Source organism: Lucilia cuprina, chromosome 5 (genome assembly GCF_022045245.1).
Source record: "Lucilia cuprina isolate Lc7/37 chromosome 5, ASM2204524v1, whole genome shotgun sequence".
Lineage (NCBI taxonomy): Eukaryota > Metazoa > Arthropoda > Insecta > Diptera > Calliphoridae > Lucilia > Lucilia cuprina.
In genome coordinates, this window is record NC_060953.1 from 3738073 (window position 1) to 3764834 (window position 26762).

Below are 26762 nucleotides of genomic sequence, written 5' to 3' on the forward strand. Positions count from 1 at the left end.
TGTATGTGGAGGAGGGTGGCAGGCAAGGGAAGAGCTACAAAAAATCTTTACATATAAATGGACAAGGCTAGCAAAGGTTATCATGTAACCAAATACATTCACACACAGTCTGGCAAAGAGAAGTAGAAAAAAAGCCAAAAAAAACAGAATATAAGCAAAGCTTTACACCAACAACCATGTGCAGCCATTGTTGATTTATTTGCAAAAATAAAGTGAATGCAATATAATCACCCAGTTATTGTTGTTGTAGTTAACTGTAAATAAGGACTACATTTGAGTTGTATGTTTACTAGGTTTCGACTATGTTGTCTAATAATATGTTTATAATATCCATGTATCGGTAACGGTATTTAATATTTGCATGCTGTGTGTAAAGACTTTAGATTTTTGATTTTATGCAATTGTACACAAATTGATCGAAATTATTTTGTAAATTCTTTTTTTTTTTGTGTATCTAATTTGCTAAAAAGGAATACATTTTGTAAATATTATGTTTATTTACAAGTAATATTTAAATAGAAAACTTTATGGGAAATATCTGGATAAACTGCAATACAAAATGTAATTTGTTTTAATGTTGTGAGAAACATACAGATAGAGAGAAATTTGTTAAAGAAAATGTTTATTTAAAAACAACTGTTGATGAAAATTTAAAGCTGCGGCTTTAAGTAAACCTAATTGTTAAACAAATTTTTATTTTTTTTAAGTTTAAATATGGATATTTTTAATATTAATAAATTTTGCTCTAAGGCGTATGATTAATATTAATTATGTTATATATTTACAAAACTTTTAATAACTTTTAAATTTGTATTCCTTTTTATGTTAAGCAAACAGCTTATAATTAACTAGTTAACTGGCTTTACTATTAAAACTTATTTAAAATTCTAGGATAAAAGCTTCATTATAGGCTTACCACTTTATTTACTTAAACATATTAAAACGATTTTCTTTTTCAGCTGCTAGTGCACTAAAAGGAAAACTTATTTTATAAAAAAAACTTACAACAACTCAAATTTTTAATTACACTTAATGGCTAGTTAAGCTTTTAAAATACTCTCAACTAAAATTTTTATAAAATACCTTTACAATTTGTTTTAAATGTCCTTTTTTTGATAAATACTTTTGACATTTTCTGCTTTAGCTAGTTTTGCTTTTTAGATATTTTGCACTAATCTTAATTATAAAGAATTTTTTTTCTTTTTTGTAGAAAATTTTATCAAGTTTTCGTGTTTTAATTCGTACTTTTTCCTAACTTAAATTATATTAAGACTTTTGTTAAGAACATTTACAATGACTTCGTCATCATCATCATCATTAGTTTGTTAAGTTAATTAAATTGCCTTTTAGTATTAGTAAAACAAAAGATATTTTACATTTCTTTAGAAATAACGAAAAAGAGTTAAAAAACTAACAACTAAGATTTTATTTTAAATATAAATTGTAACTAAAACTTGTCTTTGCTTTTAGTCATACAAATAATTTACTTTTAATTAAAATGTTTTAAATAAAGAAATATCTTTAATGACACCTTTAGCAGTGAAATGTCTCTCGAGTTCTCTTAATTAGTTAAAATGTAAATAAGTCAATGTTTTATTTTACATGGAAAATATATATATGTTACAATTAATTGCTATTACTAGTCATTAGGAAATATTATAATTAACTTAATGTTAAAGAAAATGTTTCATTAAGAATATATATGTATTTTTCTTTTTAACTAAAAGAAAACTTAAAAGTAAATGTTAAATGCTATTAATTAATTATATTTATAATTAACAATAAGAACATTTTATTGGCTTTAATTGAACATTTTAATTGATATTAATAAATATTGTAAGAAAAAGTTATAAGAGTTTTAATAAAAATACTATATAATTAATATTACTAATACGCTCTGTATAACAAAATTTACCAAATTTATAAAAAAAAAATCAGTTTTAAGTAAAAGATATTGCAAAATAATTGTGATTTATTTAATATTAAGAAATTCTTAATTGTTTCGTAGAAAATTTGTTGGGAAAATCTTCAAGTTTTCTATAAAAAAAATAATTAAGTTATTCAAAGAAAAGTTGATGAGAAACTTAAAAATTTTGTATAAAAAAATTATTTAAAATTTTATTACCTTATCTTTAGAAGGTTAATAATAAGTTTTTTTATATAAAATTAAATTAAACTAAATTTCATTTAATTTTTAAATTTAATTTTAATTTACAAAATAAATCCCTAGAAATGTATTTAAAATAAAAAAAACACACAACAATGCTTATAACAATAACAACAATAACAGAAAAATTCAATCAAACTTATATTAACCATAATAACCTTTATCAATACACTCTAAAAATACAAATATATTCAATTTCATGCCAAAACAAAACTGTCATTCAAAATCCTCTAGATTTGCTATTGATGTTTGCAACATTACGTCGGACCTCTTCTCTCCTTTCAAAACTTATATGGCAAATACTCATACATTCTATGATTAAACTCTCCACAGGAGTTTATTTTTTTTCTGTTGTTGTTATTGGCAAAATAAAATAAAACTTATATAAACATACCTACAGGATATCATGACCAAACAAGAGCAAAAAAAAAAAAAAAAACAAAAAAAGTAAAACACTAGGAATGAGTTTGATGTCTACAATATCCATGTCACATTATTATGCATTGTAGGCTGTCAATATGGTTTTAGTTTATTTAGAAACAAGTGATATAGAAAATGCCATCATAGGGCAGGATTTAGACACATACATTTACATTTTGTTACAGGTTTAGAAAAAGCAAATATATAGAAAATGATAACAAAATCTCCCTTTAGACAGAAAAAAAACAAATCTCTGTTCATATGTATATTTTTCATATGACCAATACTATAGTTATGAATGAACATCAATGTACATCATTTTTAACAACTTCATTATACAGCCTGTTTATTTTTCTCTACAAAAAATCATCTGTAGCATAGTTTTGTGCAGCTGTGTGTGTGGGTCTTTTTTTGCATTTGTTAGTTTTATTTCTTTAGATGAGATTTTTCTATATACAAATTGAATTAATTTACATTTAGATATTATTTTCTATATACTTCGAACTCATGTAGATTTATCCAGTTTTTTTTTCTTACTTTGATTTTAATATGAAACTCATACTTAACATATGTATATAAAACCTCAATACCCAACAAACATAGAAGTTCGGAAGTTGAAGATCAAATCATAAAGTTTTCTATAGAAAAATTGATGAACAAATCATCAAGTTTTCTATAGAAAAGTTGATGTACAATTCTTCAAGTTTTCTATAGAAAAACTGATAATCAAATCATCAAGTTTTCTATAGAAAAGTTGATGATCAAATCATCAAGTTTTTCTCATGACATAAAACTCTGAATCCGAAAATGGACTCAGAATGGATTTGGCATCAATTTTTTCATCCAAATTCTTCCATAGAGAAGTTTATGAGAAATTCTTATATTTTAAATTTTTCTATAGAAAACTTGATAAACAAATCATCAAGTTTTCTATAGAAAAGTTCATGATCAAATCATCATGTTTTCTATATAAAAGTAGATGATCAAATCATCAAGTTTTCTATAGAAAAGCTGATGATCAAATCATCAAGTTTTCTTTAGAAAAGTTGATAATCAAATCATCAAGTTTTTCTCGGCATGAAACTCTGAATCCGAAAATGGACTCAGAATGGATTTGGCACCAATTTTTTCATCCAAATTTGTTGGGTATTGTATGTATGTGTCATTAGTATGCGTATTTATATATTTTGGTGTTAGTAATTTCTTGACTTTGATTTTTGTTTGAAATGTTAAAATCTAGTTTACATACAAACATATGTATATTAAATGAAAAGCTAAAAGGTGGCAACAGTGAGAGGTGTCAAATCAAATATTTCATTCAAAACTTTTCATATATTCTGATGTGCCTGATTACATATGGTAATATTATTGTATATTTAATATTGTGGTTGAGGATTTATTTGAATATGAATAGATTTTTATACATAAAATAGTAAAGAAAAATAATAATGTTTTGAATATCTTTATACACACGCACAACGATGTATACTTTGTTGTATAAGATTTTTATAAAAGTCTAGAATTTAAATCAAAATAGGTTTTTTTTGATAGAGAGAGAGCAAGAAAATAAAATGTCAATTCATATGCAAATTAGATTTGTAAGTAAATGAAATCCTTGTTATTTTATATGTGTTGTATTATATACAGTTTTCTATAACTTTGATTTACTCATTTTTCATTTTATATTTAATTTATAACCAACATACAAGTTTTTTTTACTTATAACAAAGCCTAGACATATACTATGATTTTTGACAAATAAATGAACCTTAAAAGATAGGCTTGCATATTTTTTTGTTGATTTTATAAATAATAAAAAAAATTATAAAATAATTGATGTGTTAAAATATAAAAATAAATTATAGAAAAATAATTTTAAATTTTACAAAGTAAAAAAAAGATTTTTTTTTAAATTTAAATTAAAAAATTGTTTAAAATTTTTACTTTTTTACTTATTGAGAAGGATTATTATTAATATTTCAACTTTATTTCTATTTGTTTTTTAAGAATTTATATATAAATTGATTTTTTATTAATTCTGACCTACTGGACGTATGATTAATATTAATTAAAATAATATTTGGTTAAAGTGCCACAACTTTGGTTAGAATTGGGATTTTTTTAACAAAATAAATTTTCTTTTGTATTTGAGTCTATAAGCTTTAAACGGTTTGTCTAAAAATTATTAAAACAATTAATTTAAATTTACAATATTTATTAATTTCTTGTTTACTATTTATCACAACAAGATATTTTAATCTATTTTAATTAAACACTTACTATTGTTTGTTTGTTTAAATGTCTAAATGTCCACAATTTTTCGTCTTAATATTTAAAATTTAATGAAACTTACCTAAAATGAGAGAAAGGAGAATAAAATAATACGATTTATTAAATTGTTTAATAAAATTTCAATAATTTAAGAAACTTAATAACAAAGAAATTAAACTTAAATATATATCTACCCAACTAACCAGCCTACCTAAGGACAATAACAATTTCTAAAATTCTTCCTTTAGCCGGCGTTTTATGTCCCTTTTCTTTTCATGTTTAAACAAGTGCTACAATTTCAATAATATCCGGTTTCCTTATTATAACAAGCTAACAAGGACGTACTAAGACGATAACCTTAGTCATAGTGGAAAACAACATCATCAACATTTTGAAAATAATTTAAAACACCGGCAGCCAAAAAGCAATGTTGTTATTAATAAGAAAATGTTTATAAACGTAGTAGTAGCAGCTTTCATTTATGTTCTATAGATGTATATGTATATCCTTATGGTCTTAAAATTCAATACCTTTTTTCACTTTGTTGCTGTTGTTGTTACTATAGTCGAAACCATTACCATAACAAACAATCACCGCCTATTTACCTAAATACGCTGGATATGTATGTATGTACGTCTATCTCAACTCACTTTTGTGTACTTGAAAGCATTATTTGTTTAGATGTTTATTGAAGGTGTTTCTTAGGCTTTCAGAGACTTTGTTTTGCTTAAGATTTTCAAAATTTCAAATACTTGGAAATCACACATACACACTTATTTATACTTATATATATACAAATAAATAGTAGTAATAAAATCTCGTTAAAGTGTTAACATGCAATATTAAGACATTGTATACATATACAATATTTACACTAAAGTGTAGATATTTACTCTCTCTCTCACACACACACACAAACACACATACTTACACACTCATTACACTCACACTTATATTCAAATATTTGTAGTGTTGCTGGATAATTTTTGTTGATATCTTCAAGGGTGAAGTGTTATTAAAGTTTTATTAAAAATAAAGATGAACTGTCTTATGTTAAGTTAACTTTTTTAAGTACTTTAGGGTACTAAAAAGTACTTTTTAGTTTTAATTTCTTTATGTTAGTACCTTTTGTTTTATAACAACAATTCTAGTTTTGTTATTCTTAAACACTAGTGTTATTCTTAAACACGAACTAAAAGGTACTTTAAGGCCTTTAAAAGGATCTTGTTTATAATCATAAGGTACCTTTTTCTGTACTTTTTTAGGGATAAAAAATCCCTTTATAATCTCTTTATTTCATTTAGTAACTCTCTACTTTAAAGGCTTTTTATGTTTTAAAATATTTCTATAATCGCGAACTATTTTTTAGACTATTTGAATTCGTAAACTCTTCATATATTCCCTCTTATTTTAGTTATGAAATGTTTGTTGGTTCTGATGGTTATTTTTTTAAGCTATACTACACTTTAGTACCTCCAAAAGTACTTTTGTACATTTGGCTTTCATTTGTACTTTTTACTTTAACAATTATCTTTATTTTAAATTATTTGTACTTTTAATGGTAATTTTTGAACTATATTACTATTTAGAAGGTTTCTGCAAAACTTTTGCACTTTTTTACTACATACGGTTGTAAGAAAATACATTTGGTACTTTCTCAATCTCTATTGCGTTAATAAAAGGGCACCGTTACAATTCATTGTTCTAAAATTTGTTGCACAAATAAACTGCAGTAAATCAGAGAATCATTAAAAATATGCCAGCAAATATAACAATTTAATATAATTTTCATTTAAAATTTTCAAAATCTTTAACATTTTGGGTTATTATAGTTTTTCCTTAGCTATAAGCCCTAAAAACAACAAAATATTGTTGTCTTTTATTAATTTATTTTGCCTTTGCTTCGACAACACTTGAAAATCTTGTTAAATATATATATATATATATATATATATATATATATATATATATATAATATATATATATATATATATTATATATATATATATATATATATATATATATATATATATAATATATATATATATATATATATATATATATTTTTTTTTTTTTTTACTAAACAAACATCGTCTTTTGTAGTTGTAGTTGGAGTTGTGAGTAAATTAATTTAACGCACGTCTTATGTTGGCAATGACTTGGAAAATTCTTAGACAATAAATATTTTGTTCGTTTAATTTTGTTTGTTGTTATTATTACTATTATTTTTAGCTTACTTTCCTGGAGTTGTATTTTTTTCTTTCTTTCTCTCTTTAGCTATATCCATAGTGTTGTATTTTTGTCTAGTCTTAAGTATGCTTAAGATTTTTTGTTTAGTTTGTTTGATGTTCCATTATAAGCATAGACAAAATATTGTTAGAGAATAAAAAATATGTAAAACAATATGTTGGATTTAAAGTAGGCTTTAAAGTGTGGGGAATTAATGATAAATCTTATATTAAAGTGTAATTTTGGTTATACAATAGCTATTTGAAAAAATTTATAACAATGTTTTTTACAACACAAAAAAGGATATATTGGTATCTCTGGTTTAAGTTGTCCGTTTTAAACAATATTTGGCTAAATTATAGTTTAGCCTATTCTACGTTCATTTCTTAATTTTGAAGGAATTTCATAAAAATTAAAGATTTTTTTGAATTTAAAAAAAATTTAAACAAATATTTTTGTAGTTTAACAAAATTTAGAATTATCTTTTGAAATGTTTTAAAAATTTTGAAAATTTGATTAATTGTGAATTAAATAAATTTTGTTTTGATTTGAAATTATTAAAAAAAAGGATATTTGGCCAGCTTTACTTTAAGAACAAAGAATGAAATGATATAGTACTACAATATACTACGTTCATTAACCAAAATTCATAGGGTTTGAAACATATTTAAAGATTTTGTTAAAAATATTTTAAACAAAATTTTCCATTTAATAAAAAAATGCAATTTTATTACAAGAAAAGGTAAATAATTCCAGCAAAATAATGTATTTAAAAATTAAATTCATATTTGCTTAACTTAACATTTTATTAAAAAAAGGATATATGAAAAACTTTGCTTTAAGTAAAGCGAATTATATGAAATTGAGTTTATTTGTTAAGCACACTTGCAGACGTTTATATAGCAACTTTTATTAGATTAAAGAAAAATTCAACATTTTTATTAAAAATTTTTGAAAAAAGAAAATATATTCTAGAGAATTTCTTTAAAAGATTTAAGAAATACCAACAAATTAAATCTTCTATATGCAACTTAAGCAAGCTATACAACTGCCAGACATTCGCTTTATTTAAAATAAATTAAAACAAAAGACTAAAGAGAAAAAGAAATAAAAAATTAAGAAAAACTTAAGTATCATTTAACAACTTAGAAGCTAAAATGAAACATACATAAACATAAAAAAATATACAGACACTTGCTTATTTATATAGAAAAAAATCTAAAAAGAAAATTATGTTTATGAAGAAACGAACAAAAAATAAAAGACTAACACTTTTAATAATCAAAACTCACACATAAGAAACAAAAGAAAAATACGAAAAAAATTATAATAATAGTAAACTTTTATATGTTAGATTGTATGTAATTTTAGCTTATTAAAAACATAAACATATAAGTCAGTTTGTCGTCTTTTTTTTTATATAATGAATCAAAAATCTTCAACATTTTCCACATTTATATGTACATATGTATGCATGTATAGCCTTGTTCTTACAATTTCATCTTAAGCTTAAGTCAGTGTTTAAATTTTAATTGCAAAGCAAATACTTTTAACAGGGAGTGCTTACATTTCTATTTAATCATAAAATAAAACTTTGTCAGCCACAGGAAAAAAATGAAAAAAGAAAATAATAAAGCAAAAAGGCAAAAACTGAAAATAGAAATATTTGTTTAAGTAGGGAAGCAACAACGCACCAAAAAAGAAAAAAAAAAAAAGATGAACAAAAGAGCTTTATAAATTGGTTACCCAGAGCAACAGTATTAAAATCCACTTGCTGCACATTTTAGCAAACAAGTACAAGTACTTTACGACAAAGACATACGCAGCCAACAACTAAGCAACCACATTTCATGTTGAGCAGCAGCAGCAGCTATATTTAAACCCTACCAGCAGCCTCACAACCCACCAAACAGACAGTCATTCAGTCAGCCAAACAGCCAGCCAGCCAAGTCAACGTTTAAATATAAGTTAAAAGCCTGCTTGCCTGACTGCATAAATATTTATGTATGTATATGTTAAAGTGTGTAAAGGATATTCATATGAAGTATGTATGCTTTAGAATGGTTTTCATTCTACTGTATGTGGCTTTATGGTTGTCCTTGGTTACAATATTACATGGCTCTCATATCACCAACATATCCAACCACTTACACATGATATTCACCCACATACACATTTATACTTATATATATTTTTATGAAAGACTAGCATCTCATCTAACCGCTTTAGTGGAGGTAAGGGGGTAAAGATAATTTTTCGCCTAACAAAAAAAAAAATCACCAAGAAACTCTTAATATATTTGGTATAACAAAAAAAATGGAGAGAGAAGTGTGTGGTTTTTATTAATGTTGTCATGGTTGTGTGTGGCTGTTGTTGCTGCTGCTGTGTACTCCCGTTGTTGTTGACAACATTACAAAAGCTGCAATTTAGAAATTCAATTAGTAGCAAAATATGTGTTTGTTATTCTATTTCTATGCAGCAATTGTTTTCATTTGCCTTTTTTTAGATTTTTTTCTCTCTTTCAGGCATTTCATTTGTTATGTCATGGAGTTTTTGAACACAAAAAAAATATGAGCCAGTAATACAAAATATATGATTGTTAATAAAAACTGGGATTAAAGGGTTCATAAAACAGTCAAAAAAGTTAAAATTGTGTTAACTTAAGAAAATTTAAGGAAAAATTAGGAAATAATGATAAAAAGGCAACTCTAGAAAATTAGCATGGGGTAAAAAACCTTTAAATTTCATTATGTTTAAAGTATTTTAATAAAAGCAGTTTATATATCATTGCCTGAGTACAATTGTTTTTATTAAAAAATTCCTGTAAAATCTGCAAATATCCTTAGAAATATAAGAAACTTGTTAAAAGAACGTATTTAAGGTTGTTTAACGTTATAGTAAAATGTTTTTTTAATTTTGATTCAAAAACCTACTAGATGGTCATATATCCTTTTTTTCAAATTAAAAAAAAAAATTAACATAAAAACTTGTTTTACAAAGTTTTACACATTTTTATTTAAAATTGAAATTAAAAATGTTATTTTTATTAAATAATATATTAAAAAAAGTTTTATAAAATCGGCAAATATTTCTAAAAATTAATGAAATTTCTTATATGAACGTATTTAAGTTTGCTTAACATTATTTTAAAAGATTTTTTTATTTAACTTTAAAAACCTTCAACATGTATATATATCCTTTTTTTAAAAATTTCCAAAAATTGCTTAAAATTCATACGAAAAAAGTTTATTAGAAAGAAGATGTTATAACTCCTTAGTCCTAGCACAAAATATAATAAAATATTTAATATGAATTGAGATGAATGTTGCTTTTATTTCCTACTTTTTAATAAAGAAGTTTTCCATATATATCCTTTTTTAGTTATTATCCCAAAAATTATAATTCTTACATTTTTAATGCCAAAAAATTCTAAACATATGTCACCACTTCAATTAAAATGTCAACTCTTAGACTTATTTCCACTTTTTTTCAAGCTAAAACTATAACTCTTGTTTTCATTAGGTTGTTTGCCAAAAATAATGAACAAAAAAAAAATAATAACAAACTTGTTAAATTAAACCAAAAATCATCATCATGATGTGACATGCCTCAGCAACGAATTGAAAATGAGCTCTGGAAAACTAATAAATGCTAAAAACGTGTCCTCCTTTAACACAAAACTCTGGCTAATGAAAACATTTAACAAAAACTCATACTTTTGGTTACAGAATAAGCAGAAATAGAAAAGCAAGAAGAGAAGTTGTAGGTATAAAAAGGCATGTCTTAATTCCAAAACAAGACCACATGTTGGCTGGAAAAGTAATGAGAAAAAAGTAATAGCTACAAAAGCTTAAGATTAAAATTGAAAAAAAAAACTATATGGTGTTAATGAAAAATTACATGATGTACTTCGTATGAAACTTTTTTTTTAGCACAAGTGTGTTTTATTAACACATTTTTCGTTCTTGTGCTGGTAAATTTTTTGTGGTGTTTGTAACAGTAAATACTTGTTGGACGGTTTAAGGTTTTCTTTTACAATCCTTTTTCAACTAGTCCAACTAGTGCCAAGTGTTTTATTTAGTTTCTCATGATGACGTTTTTGTCCAGGGTTATAAAAACAAATATTTGTTGAGGAAATAGCAAAAAAAAAGAGGAAACCACAAGGCGTTTAATAAAAGGGCGTTTTCATATTGATAACCAGCCAGCAAACCAACAAACACCATCATCAAAAGATTAAAACTCTAAACTAAAATAAAAATAAAGAAACAAAAAAAAAAACGATTTTTCGACTAGAAAAAGCAAAATACAACACCCATGAAATAAAAAGGAAAATAGCAATAAAGTGTTTTTATACCAAAGCAAAATCGACACAGATAACTCGAAAATATAAAAGTCTATGTATAAAACTAAAGTATTAAAAACGGAAATTAAATTTATACACCTACACACACTGACTCCCCTTCTTTGTATATATATATATAAACATAGTTTTCAGTTGATATCCGTTGCAGACAAAAAGTAAATACTTAAACAAAGTTATAATATGGCAAAAAAAACTTTTCTTCAACATTTTAAGGTTAAAATATAAGAAAAATAATTCTTTTCTAAGCTTTTACCTAAAAGCAAAAAAATATATTTGTCTAAGTACCTGCTAATAATTAAATTATATTATTACTTTTAGTCCTTTTTGATAATCATATCTGCTCCTTTTTTAACCCAATTAATAATAGATTACTACACTTTATTATCTTTTCGTTTAGTTTCTTTTGTTTGTATACGCCTGTAAGTATGCTTTGTAAAGAAATTATGTTCATTTCAATTATATTTTATAAGGGATTTTATATAACAAAACCATACAAATATGATTGTGTTTGGGTTTCTTTAGTTTATGGTTGAATAATTATTCTAGAAAATTATGATTATATGTTTTTGGTAGTTAGAGGCTCTAATTAGGCGTGTTAAACAAACTTAAGGTGACAGGTTAAATTTGCTTGTCACATTTTTTTCAACAAACTTTTATTTTGAGGGTTGTCTAATAGAAAAGTAATTAGCTGTGGAAATAATGGAATGAAGGAAATTATATAGTGAACTAGAACTGAACTAGAACTGAACTAGAATTGAACTAGAACTGAACTAGAACTGAACTAGAACTAGAACTGAACTAGAACTGAACTAGAACTAGAACTGAACTAGAACTGAACTAGAACTGAACTAGAACTGAACTAGAACTGAACTAGAACTGAACTAGAACTGAACTAGAACTGAACTAGAACTGAACTAGAACTGAACTAGAACTGAACTAGAACTGAACTAGAACTGAACTAGAACTGAACTAGAACTAGAACTGAACTAAACTGAACTAGAACTGAACTATATTTCGAATTGAAATCTTCTTAAATTTTTTTTGTTTAACTCAATAAAATTTATATAACTCAATTAAATATAGCAACATTAATTGGCCCTGAAAGTGGGAAATCTTATTGGAAACCCCAACAAACAAAGAAATCACTCAATTACTTATACTTTATCTACAAAAGAAAGCGAAGAGTAGCAAACGTACAAATGACATGTAGTGCTACATATTTTTATTGAACAATTATAACCAATGGCTATAAACATGTATGGCTTTTGTTTCACCAAAAAAATAAATAAAAGAAATACATTGAACGAAAATAATATATAAAAATGTAAAAATAATTACATGCACTACAGACAGCAAAAAAAAAAAAGACATGAATTCATGTATGCCAAGAGGCAACAACTGTAATAGCAGCAGCAGGATACTGCTACAACATATGGAACAAGTTTAATCTCTTACATATACACATACACAAGGTTTTACTCTTACTACTCTAACAAAAACATTATAATCATCAACATGATCATCATTATTAACATGATGACAATGATGAAAGAATATGTGTTTATGTAAGAGTGTAGTTTTCTCTGGCTCTTGTTACTGATTTAATTTGCAAGTTTTCAGTTTTAATTAAAAGCAGATGAAAATTAAAAATTATTTTTATTTTCGTGGCAACATTTCCGCTCTCTTTTACGCTTATTTTAAAATAAAAATTATACATACATATATATTTGTAATGTACTTTTTCTTTCTGCCAACAAAATGTGTACATACATATATGTATAACCTTTATGGTATTAAAACTTAAACTCTGTCATTTACATAACATTTAAGACAGACTTTTTACATATAAATAAGTACATATGTATAAATACTTGGAGTATTTACTTTGTTGTGTATCATTTCTTTTTTATAAACTAAAAAAAAAAAACTTAAAGAGTTAATATGTTGCTGGCACCTCATCATCAGCATATAAATGTTAATGATTCAAAATGAATTATGTATATAACCAAACTTAACAACCTTAACTCATACCTACAGACTCTCTCTACATATAAACGCCCAAATATACACAACATTAATTTTTCTCTGTTACAATATAAATACTGTAATAAGGTTGTGTGGTCAATTGTTGTTTTTTGTTAATATTTAAAAAATATATGTATACACAAAAAAAAAAAAACGTAAAATAATATTGAAAATACTTTAGAGTATAATTAAAGTAATTGCCTTGGTTGTATAGTTATATAATGTGATTTATCCTTTACAAGGACCCAATCTATATGTGTGTATGATAAAGTATTTAAAATTGATTTTCAAACGGAAATTAATTGCTTGTTTAATACATACTTCTTTACGCAACAACAAAAAAAAAACCCAGGCATTAAATGAGCAAAGTTACAAATAATAACAATAAAAATATAAAAAAAATTAAAAACTGTCATAAAATATGTGATTGTTTTTTGTGGAATTAAAGTCTAAAAGTAGGCAATAATATTATTTAAATTTTCATGGTCATTAATTTGTTATGTTAAGAAGATAAAGTTTAATTATGAAATTAAATTTATTAAACAAAGAAGCCTTAAATTAGTTATTATAATAAGAAAATTAAAACATTAATTCCATTTTGAATTAGTAAAGCAAATAGCTGATTTATTGTTAGATGAAATCTTACATAAATTATTAACTTTGGCCATAACATTTAAATGTTATAGCCTAGCAGTAGACTAATGTATTGTCATTTAACTGAAGTGTAAAACTAGGCCAAGTTAAATTTGTTACAAACATAATTGTATAATTGATATGTAAATAAAGATTTTTCTATCACAAAGATATAAGGAAATCCATAAATTTGTTATATTTAAGTTTTTCTTTAGCTATAATTCAAAACATGTTTTTCTTTTACTTTTCTCTATTACAATTATTTAAATATTTTAGATATTTTCTAAGTTTTCACATTAAAATACATCTTTTTAACATTAAAAATTATTTCATAGCCTGAAAATAGGCTATAAATTTTGATTATTTTGGCGTCCTTTTAGACATTAAAGAAACAATGAAAATATCACTTGGAAAAATCATCAAAAATAAACACAAATCAAATAAAAATTTCTAGAATATTATCGGAAAATTTACTAAACAAAAAATTTATAGAAAATTTTCGAAAAATTTGAAATTTACAAAATTAATTTCCAGTTCAGTTCACGTTTTGTTCTAGATCTGTTTTAGTTCTGTTCTAGTTCTGTTCTATTTCTGTTCTATTTCTGTTCTATTTCTGTTCTATTTCTGTTCTATTTCTGTTCTATTTCTGTTCTAGTTCTGTTCTAGTTCTGTTCTAGTTCTGTTCTAGTTCTGTTCTAGTTCTGTTCTAGTTCTGTTCTAGTTCTGTTCTTGTTCTGTTCTAGTTCTGTTCTAGTTCTTTTCTAGTTCTGTTCTAGTTCTGTTCTAGTGTTGTTCTAATTCTGATCTAGTTTTGTTCTAGTTCTGTTTTAGTTCTGTTCTAGTTCTGTTCTAGCTCAGTTCTAGTTCTGTTCTAGTTCAGTTCTAGGTCTGTTCTAGTTCTGTTTTAATTCTGTTCTAGTTTTGTTGCAGTTCTATTCTAGTTCTGTTCCAGTCCTATTCTAGTTCTCTTTTATTTATGGTCTAGTCCTTGCCTAGTTATGTTCTAGTTCTGTTATATATAAAATAAAAAGTTTTCCGGCAGTTTTCTAGCAGCAGTAAGATTTCAATATGCAGCATCTTTCCAACAAATGTTGCCCCTTAAAATATGCTATTATTTATCAAGTATTATATTATTGTTTATTATTAAAGAGTGTGCATCTTTTAAATTTTCAAAGCCATAATTTGTCTTATTTTTTTTCTATTTTTTAATTACAACATTTCAATTTATTTCTAATATGTTTTTATTATGCGATTCTTATCTTGCCTTGAAGTATGCAATTTAAATTTAATTAAAATTCTACATCTATATTGTTTTTATTAGTTTATTATCTTATGACATGTAACAATTTTATAAGCGGCCATAAATTTTTCAAGGAAAAAATAATGAAATCAATTAAAAAAATGGAAAATAACAAGCAAGAAGAAAAACAAAAAATAAAAAAAACACAAACCCACCCTTGGCTTAAAGCAATTGTTAGTTTATCATTTTACATTTTAATTTAATATTATACAACTTTTACCTATAATTAAATTTTTTATCATTTATCACTTTTAAACACAAACACCAGCCACACAAACCCCACACACACTTAACTGTGTGCTGTCTCCTGCTCATACATTTACACAACCACTTCCGTTTGCAGTTAAAAACTGGGTATATTCAAATTATGTCATAAAAACGAGTATAAAAAAATACAACTGACATGATGATATTAAAATACAAAAAATTATATAAAATAAAGGAAATAAAAGGGTTTTTTGTGTTTTCTGTTCTTCAGTGTGTATTTAAGGAAGGGTGTTGTTGCTGGTGTTGTATATTAAAATTTATTGTTTTTTTCAGCCATAATTGCTGTTGAAATCTAGAGCTTGTTGGAGAGTATAATAATAATAGCATACCAAAAAGTTTCACATTACTTTATATATAGCTTTGAAATTTTAAGTTGTGTTATTATGTTTTTTTTATTGTTTTATTTATTTAGTTTCAGTTGTTGTTTGTTTGCCATACTATTTTGAGTTTCAACAAATATTTTTGTGAAACTTTGTTTTAAGTTTCAAGTGACAGTTATGAGTAGTTTGGTTACATATTTTGTAAAGCAGCGTTTTATAAGGATCATATTATATGGAAATTGTTTTGTGCATTATTTTATACTTAAAAAAAAAACAATAGAAAACAACAGGTAGTCGAATGATGTCTATAAAATTTAAGGTGTGGTTGGTTGGCTTATTGTTTTTGTCATATGATATAATGGAATTTTTTAGTTATTTATTGTTTTGAAAATAAAAATGTTTAATAATAGTTTGTAACGAGTTGAAGTTTATTAAATATTTAGTAGAATGTAGTTGGTGGATGGTTTTATTAAAAGCGGGGAGAAGAGCAATCAACTGCATTAAGAATAACATATTTTTTATCATCCTAAAATTATGCAACATTTTTTTACTTTTATGAAACTTTCTTATTTTCTTTGTAGTAATTTTTGATAAAACTTGAAAATTTTTGAAATTATTTTTTTAAATAAGTTTTAGAAATTAATCTATATATTGCCTACTTTCTGGCGTTTATTATAAGTTTAAAATCCCAATTTTAAATAGCCTAGAAATGTTGTATATTAAGAATTTTATTTTGTGATTTTTGTTTTGTGGTTTCTTTAGCATATTCCTTAGTGCTGTTGTTAAACTTTCTTTTTTAATTAAAACCCTTAAACGTTTTACGCAATTAACCATTTGACTTTGGTATGCAAATTAAATTGTATTATGGTTGATTGTAAGCCAGAGAGTATGAAAGAAGAGGCAAGGATGGAAAGAGAGAGAGAGAGAGACAGAATTTAAATTCTATGCAATCTAAAGATTGTGTATGAGAGTTGAGATGTATGATGATGCATTTTCAGTTTTCTGCTAATTTATTCAAAGTACTTGTCTTTACAGACACAGACACATACACACTGTTATTACCACCCGCTTGCACAAAACACAAGACGTTGGCTGTTGAATAATTCAAAATGCCTTAAATGCAAGGCAATTTTCACACACACACACACATACACACAACAAGCTAACAGTTAGTTTCACAGACAGTTTGTAACTTGCATGTATGTAGAAACACAAGTTAAAGCTTCTAGTATAATTTTCTTTCGTTATTTTGCTCTACTCATGTTGCTAGACTTATTTGACGTTTTAAAAAGGGAATAAGGCCTCTCATTTCATCAGATTACTGTCAGCACTCTTTAGTCAAATGATGAAATACAATTCCTACACTCTATAACATACAACATATAGTCAAGCAAAATACATGCTGTACAGCACAATATTGTAACGCTACTTATGCAAATTTGAAAATAACGTGTCTGTCTTGTTGTTAATATAAATGTGCATATATAACTTCTTCCTGTTGTTGTTTTTTTGTTTGTTTTGTTGCTCCTAAATATAGACAATGAAATGTGTTTGTGTGTACTTAAAGCTAGAGAAGTATGTTTGGTAAATGACATGAAAACTCATTGAGTATCAAGCAACATGTCATTTTTATACTCTAGATGAAAATACTCAACAACTATGAAACACACAAAAAGCGTACAAATTCAAATGTGTGTGTAAGTGTCAGTGTTAGTATCTATTTAATAGACAAAACTACAATACACACATTAACAAAAATTTTCTACTATGGTTGAGATATTTCAACACTTTATTTAGTGTCTTTGGACTAAATGACTGACTAAACTAACTAACTCGGTAGTATCTCTTTGTCTGTATGTATGTGTGTTATTAAGTAGTAGGTGGAAGTATTTTGCAACTGTAGACAATTGCTTAAAAATGTACACATTCTCTACTTTACAAGCATTTAGACATATGATAATCAGCATGTTTTTCGAGCCTTTATTGTCGTGTACGTGTGTTGGTTTTCTAGCTATTGGTGTTAGTTGGCACCTACTTGTACACAACTCAACACTTTTGTGTGTAATGACTAACAGTCCTTTTGCTTTTTGCCAGATTTGAATATTCTAATCAATGACTGAAGTTTTCTTGATCAAAAAGCTAAAATGTACACTCTTACTTGCAGTATCTAATCATCATTATAAAATGGCAGTAACTTAAAATGGTTGAAAAGACTTTATTTGGTTAAAGATGTGGAGGAGAAGAGAGAAACAAAAAATGTTCAAATAAAATTAAAATTTGTCTATATTTTTCGAAAGAATTGCTGCTTAAATTCAATGTATATATCCATGGAAGTAGAAAATGTGGCATACTTTTAGGCGTTAGAAACAATTTGAATTAAATGCATGTATGTATCTATGTACTGAAAATACTGCATAGTTTTAGGAGCAACTTTTAAAAATTTATTGAAAATAGCAAATTTTTCCAACAATTTGAATATTTATAAAAAATTAACAATAGCAAACTTTTTTAAAAATAATTAAATCCACAACATATTCTTAGGAGTGATAAATGTTGCATACGTTTAGGAGAACAAATAACAGTTTGAAAAACTGAAATTTTTTTTTTCAAAATTTTCTACCAAAACTCAGTTTTCTTTTAAATAAAAATAAACAAAAATATCTTTAGAATATTAGGCGTAGTCCTTTTTCTCCTACACATTTTGACAAAAAAAAAAATCCTCCCTTTTTTAAATTAAACATTTTCTTTATATTATCAACTTGATCCCTCCTTTAAATTATTCCAGTCATGAACACTCCAGCTCTTCTTTTTGCCTTGAGTTTTGATATTTTCTATATTGTTTTGTTTCTTGTTTTCTATTTTCTTCCTAGTTTACGTCAAAACTTAATATTAATATTATGACCTTAGTATGGGTATAGCTATCTATATGTATTAAAGTTTATAAATATATATGTATATATGTATGTATTCATATTATAATCATAACCACACTGCAATTTTATCTTTCATACACAGCTGTGCATTGAACCTTAAAATAATCACAAACATAACAATAACAATTACATTGCAACTACAACTACAAATACATGTAGTACATAACAATAACAGAATACAATTTTTTTGCTGCTGTTGTTGTTGGAGAATGTGAGTAAGCAGTTATTGCAAAAGTTTTGCATAAAGATGTTTTTCTGTTTAACTTGAAGTAAAAAAAAAAATTAAAATTGCCTTAAAGGGAAAGGGATTTATTAAAATTTTAAAGGGAAATCTTTAAAAAATTAAGTATGTTTTTCTAGCAACAATACAATACAAATTTAAAGCCTACTTTCAGGATGAAAAAATAGTTTTTAACTTAGTAAAAATAGCAGCAAAATACTGTTATTTTACTAGTTTGAAAATATAGAGGATACTAAATCTAAATTCCATTTATTATACTTTTAGGTAGTCAACAAAAACCTTTAACATACACATCACTTATTTTTTTAAACCACTTATATCCTGTTCCCTTTGTTAACCTACACAAAATTTTGTACTTATCCTTTTAAGTTATTCCTTTTATGTTAAAATTTTTTGTTTTTATTTTTTTCTTTAAGTATTTTATTTTTATATATTTTATTTATTGTACTTAGCAGGATTTTTGATACTATTCTTAATGTAGCACTATTCTTATTGTTTATAATTTTTAATTAAAAACATTATACTTCTGTAGTGCATTACACACACACTTTGAAATACATGTAAACAAAAAAAGAACTACTTTAATAACTTCAACTTGTTATACTTCATATACAGAAAAAATATTTTGTAGTGAATAGGATGCAAAAAACAGCACAAGTAAAATAACTAGAGATCTATGTAAAAATTGTTTTTTTTAAGAAATAACATAGAAAACCAAACTGTTTTAAACAATTACAAATATAAAGTTACAATTAAAATGGGTAGAAATTTTAACAATTTCAACATAGTCTGTTTTATATATATATATATATATAAAAAAAACAAATGCAAAATAGAATGTTTTGTAGAGCAAGGAAGGGCTAACATTCAAAAATAAATTTTCGGAAATTAAACTAAAAATATAAATTTTTATAGATTTGAGACATAATTTATCATTTTTTTAACTGTAATAAAGAGTTCTCGTTTAGTTTTAGTTCAGTTCTAATTCAGTTCTATTTTAGTTTTAATTCCGTTCTAGTTCAGTTCTTGTTTAGTTCTAGTTCACTTCTAGTTCAGTTCTAGTTCAGTTCTAGTTCAGTTCTAGTTCAGTTCTAGTTCAGTTCTAGTTCAGTTCTAGTTCAGCTCAGATCTAGTTCAGTTCTATTTCAGTTCTAGTTTAGTTCTAGTTTAGTTCTAGTTTAGTTCTAGTTTAGTTCTAGTTTAGTTCTAGTTTAGTTCTAGTTTAGTTCTAGTTTAGTTCTAGTTTAGTTCTAGTTTAGTTCTAGTTTAGTTCTAGTTTAGTTCTAGTTCAGTTCTAGTTTAGTTCTAGTTCAGTTCTAGTTCAGTTCTAGTTCAGTTCTAGTTCAGTTCTAGTTCAGTTCTAGTTCAGTTCTAGTTCAGTTCTAGTTCAGTTCTAGTTCAGTTCTAGTTCAGTTCTTTTTCAGTTCTAGTTTAGTTCTATTTCAGTACTAGTTCAGTTCTACTTCAGTTATAGTTCAGTAGAACTTGTTCAGTTCTAGTGCAGTTTTTGTTAAGTTTTAGTTGTAGGTCAGTTATAGCTAAATTGTAGATTAGTTCTAGTTTAAATAACAAACTATTGATTTTCTAAAAAGTAATTAAAAATAGGATGTTTATTCTTGCTGTTCTACCATAATTATTCCAAATTTGCATTTGTTTTTATTTAGCTATATTTTGTTTAAAAAAAAACTTTTAGAAAAAATAAAAATGTACTTACCCTTGCTAGCACCGTCTGGACCTCTGAGAATGGTGCACTCCTCTATAGTGCCAAAGGGATTAAAAATTTGTCTAACATCCTCTTCGGTTTGTTGTTTACTCAACATGCCAACGAATAGTTTGCGATCTATATTATGCTCTGTTTATTTGTAGTAGTAGCAGTAGTAGTACATAGTAGTTAGAGTAGTAGTGGTTGGTAGGTTGGTGATTGGTGTTGGTACATAGTACATGGTTGGTGTTGGTACATAAGTGAGGAATAGTATATGTAAATGATGATGGAGTTTTTTTTGGTTTGGTTTTGGATGGTGATTTTTTTTTTTGGGTTTCGTTTGGTTTTGTTGGTTGGTTGATGGTTAAGAGTATAGTTTTTTTTTCAAAACAACAACGGCATACAAAAACAATAATAATTAATACAATACATGGATGGTGGGGGGAAGAGGTGAGGTATCATCATAAAAATAGAAAAAAAATTAAAAATAATAATAAATAATTTTGTTATAAATAAAAATTTAAAATTTTTGCATAAGAATATTTTTTAAACCAATAAAAAAGGGGGAATAATTATAATAATAATAAAAAATAACAAATTTACGCAAATACAAAAAGTCAGCCCGCATTAACATTTATGTTTACATAACAAAGTATTAATTTAAAATATGTCATTTAAGAGAAGAAAGAGTAACAAAAACAAATTTCAATGCAGTTTTTTTTTTAATTTGTTTAATAAAAACAACAACAAAAACGCTCAATACAAGTAACAACATTGATATTACGTTTATTATTATTATTAAATATTAAGTTTTTGTAAAATTGTAAAACAACAACAAAAACAAGTAAAAAATTGTAATTGTAAAAATAAAAACAAAATATTACAACATTGATAAAAAATTGTTTTATAGTTTTAAAGTTTAATAAATATTTGTAAAATATATTAAATGCAATTGACAAACAAATAATTGTTTTTGTTTTTAAATAATTTTATAAACAATTTATTTTTAATGAAATTTTTAGAAAAATGTGTAAGTGTTGGAAAAAAATTTGTTTTTTTTTTTGGTTAACAAAACGCGAGCGAGCAAAAATTTTGCATAGTTTTATAAATTATAAAAAAATTAAAAAGGAAATAATAGAAAATAAAATTAAGTTAAAACCAATTCAATATTTTTTTGTTTATTTGATATTTAATTGAAAATTAATTAAAAATAGAGCGCCAATTGTGTTTTGTGTTTAAGTACGATTATTTTTAGAATTTTTTTATAGAGACGAAATTTTGTCAGTTTATTTTTTGGTAGAGCACAAAAAAAAGAAAAAAAAGTAGAAAATAGATGGAAAAAATATTGATTTAGTAAATGTTTTGTTTCTTTTTTGTTTTTGAAAAATAACAAATTTCTATTTAGCATTTAATGACTAAAAACAATACAGAGACATACAATTTAATGGAAAAAAGAACATTACACACTTAATATCTTAATATCTAAGAGTAAAAATTAAAATAAAAAACAAAAAATATATAAGAAACTAAAGAAGATTAACAAGAAAAGTTATTTAATTGTACGAAAAAGCAAAAGAAATCTACAGACAAATTTTTGTAGCATACTTTTAGGTATTAATTAAAAATTATAATTTTCCTTAAAGCATACAAAACAAATGTTTGTTTATATTTAGAAAATGTTTTCTTTTTTAGGTTTTATATTAAATATACTTTTCTTAAAACTTTTCTTGTTTAAATAAAGTGAAAAAGTAAATGTTTTAAATAATAAAAATACAGTTACACACACACACCACAACACAACAACAACAATCAAATTAAGCATTTTTTTGTTGCTTTTAGCTAAAAATGTTAACTACTAAACAATTAAAAGGTAATAAAAACTGTTTTCTTTTTATTGAAATGAGTAAAAATGTGTTGAATTAATAAATTTCAGTAAAAATTTTATGATGTCAAGAAAAAATTTTAAGGGTCTAATGCATAAACTTTTATCAAATTTTCATATAAAATTTGTTCTATAAACCTTTGATAAATGTTTATGAATAAGGCTGTAAGATTATAAATGTTAAATAACAATTTAATTTGAAATATTTTTCCAAAATTTTCCAAATTTCTAAATTATTTAACACAAAGAACGTATGAGTCTATAACACTGTAATAACCATTAACATTTTTTAACTTTAAGCTGTATTAATATTTTCAAAACTTGTTATATTTTCCTGTTTTTGTTTAAAAAAACATTATTTTTGTCTAAGATTTATAAACACAAAATTAAAAAAAAAAAAATTCATAAAGTTTTTTTTTTTTAATTTTGTTTTTTCTATCACACAATTTGTACAATTACCTTAATATTGATAATCAAACGACATTTTTCTTTAAACTCAAATATTTTCATAGCCCGCCATATATCCTTTTTTTCAATATATTAATATTCAAATAATTTCTTTATATTTCTTTTCTTTTTAAAGATTTATTTTAAGTTTTTTACTTCAAAACCAAAAAATTAAGTTTTTTTTCCAAAATTTCAAAATTTTCTTAAGAAACTTTTTTAAAATTTGTTAAAATGTTTATTAAAAAGCAAAAAGGTTTTATAAATCATGCACACTAAATTTTAATATTTAACAAAGCATTTTCTTGCTGCCTATATATCCTTTTATCCTTTTTTTAATATATTGAAATTTTTATATAATTCTTAAAGCAATTATCACTTTTTATTCTGAAAACGAATAAAACAAAGTGTCTTCATTAAATATTCCCTGTTACTTTTACTCCTGTCTTTCAGCTGTTTTAACTCTTCACATATCCTTTATTTTAGACATTTTTCTTACAAAAATTCCAATCCACTATTTTCTCTCAAATTGTTAAGTTTAATTTAGGAAAATTGATTTTCTTGTCTGTTAACTTCAAAAAAAAAATCCAAAAATTGTTTCCACTACATTATTGTTGTATTTTCTTTACATTTGTCAGTCATTAAATGGCAATTTACATGTCAATGCTTACAGCAACAAACACAGTAAATGTCAGAAAACAAGTTGCTGTTGTTACAATTTTAACCAGAGTCAGAGGTTAGAAAAAATTGTTAGTTAAATTTTTGTTATTTTTTATACTATTTATTTAAAATACAATTACTTGTCTGGCATTTTTTCTAGATTATTATTTTTTCTTCTTTGCTATAAAAAAAAACTATACAATTAGTAAACTGTCTGTCTTTTGTTAACTCATGTTTTCTCTTGTGCTGCTGTTTCTTATCATATAGATATACTTTTTTTTCTGCCTTTATAGACATTTTACTGTTGGGTTTTATATTTTTTAAAGCAAAAGTCATGTTTTATATTTTTCTAGGTTCTGTCTGTTTCGCTGTCTTTTTTTAAATAACCTGTAATTTTATGTGGTTAACAATTTCAATTTTACCCTAGAGTCAGGAATATTTTATGTTTTATTTTACTCTTTACATATGTAGACAATATTCTTTAGCCCAACGAACATAAGTTGCAATATTTGTCAATTAAGTTATTTTTATTCAGTAATGAAAAATATCAAAGGTTTCTGATACCTAAAATTAATTTTGAAAAACAAAATTTCTCAATTTGTTGAAAATATATTTAAGAACTGAACTAGAACTAAAAGCGAAGCAAACTAGAACTGAACTAGAACTAAACGAGAACTAAACTAGAACTGAACTAGAACTGAACTAGAACTGAACTAGAACTGAACTAGAACTGAACTAGAACTGAACTAGAATTGAACTAGAACTGAACTATCACTGAACTATCACTGAACTAGAACTGAACTAGAACTGAACTAGAACTGAACTAGAACTGAACTAGAACTGAACTAGAACTGAACTAGAACTGAACTAGAACTGAACTAGAACTGAACTAGAACTGAACTAGAACTGAACTAGAACTCAACTAGAACTGAACTAGAACTGAACTAGAACTGAACTAGAACTAGAACTGAACTAAAACTAAACAAGAACTGAACTAGAACTAACTTGAACTGAACTTGAACTGAACTTAAACTGAAAAATAATAGAGAAATTATTGAGAAGCAAATCATTTTCAAATTTCTAATAATAAAAAAGATTTGTAATTTCAATTGTTTGCTGGGTTTGTTTTTGAATATACAGTTGAAATTGCTTTTAACCACCAGCATCCTATTTGTAATGTAACTAAAGCTTGTTTTCGTTTTGGTTTCCTACACGTGAGACAGGATGAGAGAGGCGATGGCGCTTTTATACTACATATGAAAACTAAAAAGACATCATAGCGTTAATGACTTCTTTTTGGCGTGGCCCTGGACTAAAGCACAGCTGGAGCAAAGGAAGGCAGTTAAACATGCAATTATTATCCTTATATCGTTTATGTTATAACACAACAACAACGAGAAAGAAGAAAAACCAAAAAAAAGCAGAAACAAAAATAAGTCTAGGTAAAAAGGGGCCACAAACGAAGCCACTTTAGTTGTCTATATGAGCCTAATGGTCTTTAATATGTTCATTCAGTTTTATTGTTTTGCTATATGATGGCATCGTCGTTGTCGTCAGCATCATCATCATGGCAATTTTTAACAACTGACAAAAATTTGCCAGTCCTTTTTGGAATGTGATTTTTTTCCTTTGCCATTTTAATAGTTCTTGGATATCTTCATATACCCCTAACAGCCTTAAGCTTATCTTTCTGTATTTTCATTTAAACGTTAAGGTTTTGTATGGTAATTGTAGAAAATTGTTGTATGGAGACCTGAAACTACATGTGTCTAACTAACAATCCTGTGTATTGTCATTATAAGCAGGCTCTGGCCACGTATTGTATGGCACTTAACTCTTAACTTTCCTTTTGAACTTTCTAGTGCACATAGGTGCACAAGTCACATGTGCGCCCGGTATAGTCAAGAAAACGTGCTTTACATTTTTATTATTGTTTTCAACTTATTGTGCAAAAGTCCTTTTTTGTTGCTCCTGAACATTTTGGCCAGCCTTAATTCGTTCTTTGGGGGGTCGAGCTTTTGTTTATAAATATTTAGTTGAGGGTGTTTTGATAAAGAGTTTTGATTTGGTTTTTTAAACAGTTAAGGTGTTGTAGTTGCATTTAAATGTCTTTGTTGCTATTTATATTAATAGCCTTTATTGTCCTTAAGGATGTTTAGTTAGATTTACTTTTTGTAAAAGTTTTCTTTCTTAGCTTATCTTTCTATTGTTTCTTTGTCTTTATTATACTTTCCTTATAGTTTGAAGTTGTGTGCTTTTCTTTCTATAAATGACAATTATCTAGCCAATTTACGTTTGGCTGTAAAGGTCTAAACTCCTTAAGGTAACCATATGTTGTCCTTATATCACTATATTATATTTCCTTTATTTCTTATTGCTTCCTTTAGTTTCTTTCCATTTTATTTAGTTGTATAATGGTTTTATTTGTTACAACACAAATAAATTCCTATTTCATAACCTTTTGTGACCATAAGGCTAAGTATTGAATTTGTTGGGTAAAACTTTAGTAGATTATTATAGATATTATAGTTTTGTGGTACAAAAGAAAAAGAGGAGTGATGGTTTGTTATTTATGGAAGGGATTTATGAAGAGAAATGGAATACAAAAGGAAAATGAAATTTCAGAATTATATATATATAAATGACACAGGTAATAAAATCAAAAAACAAGTCAAAAAATTTTAGTAACTATTTTTAAATTTAAAGGCTTCGGTGTACTGTGATAAGGATTTATAAGCTAGATTTGTTTTTTCTTTAATTTTTAAAGCCTACAGACAAATTACAACTGTACTAAAGGTGAACTAAAACTGAACTAGAACTGAACTAGAACTGAACCAGAACTGAACTAGAACTGAACTAGAACTGAACTAGAACTGAACTAGAACTGAACTAGAACTGAACTAGA

The 26762-nt window shown here is 25.3% G+C and overlaps 1 protein-coding gene across 11 annotated transcripts in view; it reads right to left on the bottom strand.

The window, feature by feature from the left end:
* Positions 1 to 26762, bottom strand: part of LOC111677987 (CUGBP Elav-like family member 4) — a 461863-nt gene that overhangs the window by 95437 nt on the left and 339664 nt on the right. For 8 of the 11 annotated variants that reach the window (XM_046951658.1, XM_046951653.1, XM_046951660.1 and 5 more), the window contains one exon: positions 20884 to 21021. The exons of the other annotated variants lie outside the window; for them this stretch is intronic. In XM_046951658.1, coding sequence (XP_046807614.1) covers positions 20884 to 21021 — 138 coding nt within the window. The remainder of the gene's footprint in view (positions 1 to 20883; positions 21022 to 26762) is intronic. 11 annotated transcript variants of the gene reach the window in all.